Genomic DNA, 5622 nt, shown 5'->3' with positions numbered 1-5622 from the left:
GTCATTATCTGGGCCGTTCCAAATATTAGAGGTAAATTATTATTTATTTTTATTTCATTTAAATGTATATTTTTTGGCAGTTGATTTATTTGGTTGGTTATGATGGAGTAGTTTTGGGGATATGAATATCTGGGCATATGTAGACCGTGCGACCCAACTAGTGAAGAAAAATGGCCAAGAACTTCCCGGTGGAAAGCGAAGAAAAAGACTATCGATATTGTTCACTGTAGGAATGCGCTTAATCAGTTGACTGCAGACATCGTGACATGGAGACCGTGGGAATCCGCCATTGGTGTTCTTGACTCTGATGTTGGTCGCAGGGCTGTGGAGCTTTCAAACAAAAGGGTTATATTTACTTGGATTGGCAAGGTCAGTTAGTACTTTGTTTTTATATGAACATTATTACTTCAAAGTTATCATTTTATCCTCAGTTGAAGAACTTATTTTCTCTGATTACTGGTAATTTGACAGAATATGTGGTACCTAGGAGAACGATCTTGGAGGCAAAATCATCCTACTTTTGGAATTCCTAGAAATCCACCATTTAAAATTGGCGAGGTCAGTCATGAGAAAGCAAAACTTGTGAAAGAAGCTGGATGGGTAGATGCAAATATGTTTGTGAAAGCTGTTTCATATAATATGTATCTGCGATATTGGCGACATGTAACTAACTTCCATCAATTCGTGACCAAAGTCGATTGGGTAGTTGAATTACACGGGGTTGATGGTGACCGTGTTAAACACCTTATTCAACGACCTGCTCAGCATGTACCTATTCCACCACCACAACAATTATCATACGTAAGTACATCCCGTCATTATATTAAAATATATGGTAATCTCATTTCTTAATTATTTTTTTTTAAACGACAGCCTGAAGCTTATAATCTAGTTCAAGAACATGCCGATTTTAATCGTGCGTTTCGCGAGTTTGTATTATATGAAACGGAAGACAGGATGATACGTTTAAAGGCAAAAGATGAAGTAATACGAGGCCTTGCAGCTCGTAACAATTACCTGGAGGATCAGATGCAATTCCGTATGCAACAAACGCCGCGTCCCCCTATTGGATTCGGCAGTTTTTCTGAAACTATCCCACCAGCGGTGTGGGCTCCAGTGAGTCAAGCATCAACAATGTCGTCTGTTAACCCCCATCCGAGAATGACGTTTATCCCACCACGGCAAACACCATCGCATACTCCTACTGATGAATAAGTAACTTTTTAGCCTCCACTTTGGATGGATGTACTTTTAGCCTCCACTTTGGATACTCCTACAAAGTGCGTATGTTATCTCTATATAGGGTTACTTTTTAGCCTCCATTTTCAGACTCCATTTTCATTCTGACATGTTGATTTCTTTTCAGCCTCCGTTTCGGTACTTGTAGTTTAATTAGTTTTTTTTAAGCCTTTTTTCATCATCGGTCAGTGTCGCTTCTTTTTAGCTATAGTCTTAGTCTTTGCAGTGTCAATTCTTTTCACTCGCATTTTCAATCTGCAATGCCATAAGTGTCTATCATGTGTCTATAAAACCAATACTACATATCTCGGTGAATACAAACCAACACTGCAAATATTCTTCTTCTTCGAACTCTCCCAATCACTTCTCAAACTATACATTCCAATGGAATACTGTGACAATAACGCTGAATCTTCTTCTTCTTCGGACTCCGAATTTTCTTCTACTTCTTCTTCTGCGATCTCTGATAACAGCTTTTACTCATCAGATGAAGATGCGGTTGCATTGAGCCGAAATAATCTAGCAGTTAGTTTGGGAACTGCCATTACAAGTATGACATGGTCTCATACTCGTATAAAAATACCAAGAAATCGTGAAGCCGGAGATATACTTCTCTGGAATGACTACTTTTCTGACAACCCCACCTACCCAGCTAACATATTTCGTAGGAGATTCAGAATGCGGCGAGAATTGTTCAACCGAATATTGGCAGATGTGGTGTCTAGAAATCCTTATTTTGCTCAAAAAAGAGATGCTTGTGGCATTCTTGGATTATCCCCTCATCAGAAAGTAACTGCAGCAATCCGAATGTTAGCTTATGGATGTGCAGCAGATGCAATAGATGAGTATTTACGCATTGGAGAAACCACCGTTTTAGAAGCAACCCGTCGGTTTTGCAAGACGATTGTGGTATTATATGGGAAAGAATATTTACGCTCACCAACTGCGGGTGATGTTGAACTGTTGCTGAAAGAAAACAAAGACAGGGGATTTCCTGGGATGCTGGGGAGCGTGGATTGTATGCATTGGAAATGGGATAGATGTCCGTCAGCAGAATCAGGAGTATACACCGCGTATAAAGGGAGTGAAAGTATTGTGCTAGAGGCAGTGGTGTCACATGATCTCTGGTTTTGGCATGCGTTTTTTGGTATGCCCGGCTCCTGCAATGATATTAATGTAATGAATCGTTCTTATATTTTTCGAAAACTTATCAACGGGAAAACACCACCGGTGAACTTTGAAGTAAACGGGCATGCATATGATATGGGATATTATCTCGGTGATGGCATTTATCCACAGATTGCTACTATTGTGATGGCCATTAAACAACCAGATACACCGAAAAAATATAAATTTTCATCGATGCAAGAGGGAGCACGGAAAGATGTAGAGCGTGGATTTGGTGTACTGCAACAACAATTTGCCATTGTCAAACAACCTGCACGAATGTGGAACCCGGATGTGCTTGCCTATATAATGAAAACGGTTATTATTTTACATAATATGATAGTGGAGGATGAGCGTCTTCCCGGTGATTGGCCACATGAATATGACTCACGTAGCAGGTCGGCACCGGTGAATATATCGAGGGTAGGTACTGAGGAACTTTCCAGAATGAGAGCTGCACATCGGCGTCATGCTATACACAATAAAGAAACACATTTTCGCTTGCGTCAAGATTTAATCGAACACATATGGTCAAATTTTGGAGATAATTATTAAGTTGGGATGGAAATATGTTGTATCGTATTTCTTCATCGGAAAATATGTTGTAACGTTGCTTACTAATGTACTATTTATCATATAAAAATTAAAATTCACTAAAATTGACTAAAACTCACTAATTTTTTTATTAATGATAAATATTAAGGTTCAACTAATTCGGTCATGCTTTAAGATTGGTTTCTTTTGCGTTGTAGTATTTCCATCTTTCGAAGTTCGAAGTACTCTCTTGTTACAGTGTCCAATGTAGAGACATCCTTCAACATTATGGCCAAGTCATCGTCCGCTTCTTTCTTTAAATCGAGTTTTTCTTGCCTAGCTTGTTTCGCCGCAAACTTTGCCGCAGACTTAGCTTGTATCGCCGCAAACTTTGCCGCAGACTTAGCTTGTATTGCTTCAAACTCAGCTTGTCTCTGTCCCATCTTCATTAGTGATTGTGCTTTGTAATGTTCATTGAAACTTTGCTGCTCCTTAATTATATCCTCTAGCATTTCCTCCTGGGCATTGGATTTTGCTCTCCCTGTTTTCTTTAGTTGTTTCGATGCTTTCTTCCCCAACTGACGCTTACGTGTGTTCTCTATATCTCCAATATCTAGATCATCACTGGACTCGCCTGGAATTGTTTCCTCAATATCAGCGTTTTCCTCACCACTCTGAGAATCTTCCATTTCTTGGCCTGAATCAAACACAAACGTCGACCGTCCTGAATATTTGATACTATCTTTTAGAATTTCGTAGCACTCTTCGTGCTTAAATTTTTTGTTACCATTACTTTCTTTGAATCGCTTTCTTATCTCTTCAACCTGTTATTATTTTCAATACTCATCAGTTCCAATTACATGTATATAATTATTAAGGGTGCAAAAATTGACGATTACTTACCCTCGAGACTTCATTCCATCCGCTATGATATTCACCATCAACTTCCAACACTTTTGCAGAATAAAGTGAAACCTGTCTACTGATTCCCTGAAATCGACTCTGGATAGAAGTCCAAGTACGTTTTGGTTTACAAGGCAGGGCTTCTTCCAACTTATCTTTGATCCGACTCCATAATACTCTTTCTGGTTGATCGGTTCCGGTAGCAGAATCTTGAGATATGGCTAAATGGATTCTACATATCATTGTATCTTCTTCTGTTGTAAAATTGGGACCTCGTGGTGCCATATTTCTATATTTCTTGAAATAGAAATTATAAATGATAAGATTATGCAGAAATAAGTTTGTCAAATGCTATATATAGATATACGAAAGAGCCGTTGCAATCTATCAAACGGTCGGAAAATCAGAAAACCAAAATCAGAATTCCAAAATATAACCGTTGGCGCACGTAATACATGCGCCTGGTAACGGACGCTCGTAATACATGCGCTCCGAACAAACGCTCATAATACGAGCGTCCGTCCCAGACGCTCGTAAAACATGCGCCCATCCCAGACGCTTCTAAAACATGCGCCCATCCCAGACGCTTCTAAAACATGCGCCCACTCCATACGGTCGTAATATATGCGCCTCACTCATACGCCCATAAAACATGCGTCTCACTCATACGCCCATAAAACATGCGTCTCACACAGACGTTAATAGTACGTCCGTCTCCTGCATACGGTCATAATAACTGCGTCCAAACCAGGCGTTTTTAATAACTGCGTCTGCTATGGGGCGTAGGTTTTATCTACGTATGGCCCGGCGGTGTTTATAATAACGCCTAACTCAAACGCTCTATATACATCCGCCCCATTATCATACGTTATTTATAAGTACGCCCGATGTGGAGCGTCCACTATACTTCCGTCTGAAATCATACGCCCACTATACTTCCGTCCCACTATAATCATTTTAGTCTCGGTCCGTCCCACTATAATCATTTTAGTCTCGGTTGGCGACCACATTTGGTCGCAAACCCTAATTAACTGGACTAAATATGGTTTTAGTCAGTACCACTGCGGCTGAATTTGGGACCAAATTTGGGTATAGTCCCCAAATTTGGTCATGACTGTGGTTGCTCTTAGATATGATAAAGTTAGATAGTTAAATGATGTAGAATCATAAATGGGCTTAGAACCATTAGCCAGTTCACTTAGAAATTTGTATGAGATGATGTTATGAGCCTTGTGTGAGCCTTTTGGCTAATCTCTTAGAGTGCTTGTGTGATTAACAGTTACTCTGTTATTAACAACGATCGATTCAAAGGACGAACCAGTGGATTATGGATCTCGAGGTAGGCGAGGCTTGTCATCAAAAGAGGTGGGAATCGATAACGAACTCTCTTGTATTCATTATTGTTTTATAAGTCTATTTATATTGCGAAAATCATGCATACCTTTGTTAGTATATGATATGTGTATGCATATATTATTTGTGTGTAATACAAACTAGTTTTCTTTTACATTTTGGGATGGATTGGATCTTTAGAAACAACTAATATATGTGTTTTGGGAGTATTTAATTATTTTCAAAAAGTGATTCTTTCCATCGACTGGAAAGTAGTTACATTCTTTACTTAATGTTAGCATGAAGGGAAGAAGGTTTCCTTTTGATTGGTGTATAGAATGAGTTCCTTCACAACACTTTATATCTAGTTTTTAAGCACTTGCATAGGCCCAGAGGGTTTCCTTAAGTGGTTACTGAGGTGTCCAATATTACCATAGGAGGCGTAAA

At 39.3% G+C, this 5622-nt stretch overlaps 2 protein-coding genes across 2 annotated transcripts; one reads left to right on the top strand and one right to left on the bottom strand.

The window, feature by feature from the left end:
- Nucleotides 1-1791: 1791 nt before the first annotated feature.
- On the top strand, nucleotides 1792-2961 carry LOC113312737. Its single transcript, XM_026561476.1, has 2 exons — nucleotides 1792-2188; nucleotides 2294-2961. Exons 1-2 carry the CDS (start codon nucleotides 1792-1794, stop codon nucleotides 2959-2961), a joined length of 1065 nt encoding a protein of 354 aa, XP_026417261.1.
- Nucleotides 2962-3004: 43 nt separating this feature from the next.
- On the bottom strand, nucleotides 3005-4927 carry LOC113307843. The gene is made up of 3 exons (XM_026556303.1): nucleotides 4903-4927; nucleotides 3844-4140; nucleotides 3005-3764 (listed from the first exon to the last, which is right to left on the bottom strand). Exons 2-3 carry the CDS (start codon nucleotides 4126-4128, stop codon nucleotides 3132-3134), a joined length of 918 nt encoding a protein of 305 aa, XP_026412088.1. The 5' UTR covers nucleotides 4129-4140; nucleotides 4903-4927; the 3' UTR covers nucleotides 3005-3131.
- Nucleotides 4928-5622: the final 695 nt, after the last annotated feature.

This window comes from Papaver somniferum, chromosome 9 (genome assembly GCF_003573695.1).
Source record: "Papaver somniferum cultivar HN1 chromosome 9, ASM357369v1, whole genome shotgun sequence".
Lineage (NCBI taxonomy): Eukaryota > Viridiplantae > Streptophyta > Magnoliopsida > Ranunculales > Papaveraceae > Papaver > Papaver somniferum.
This window is presented reverse-complemented; position numbering and strand designations above follow the sequence as displayed.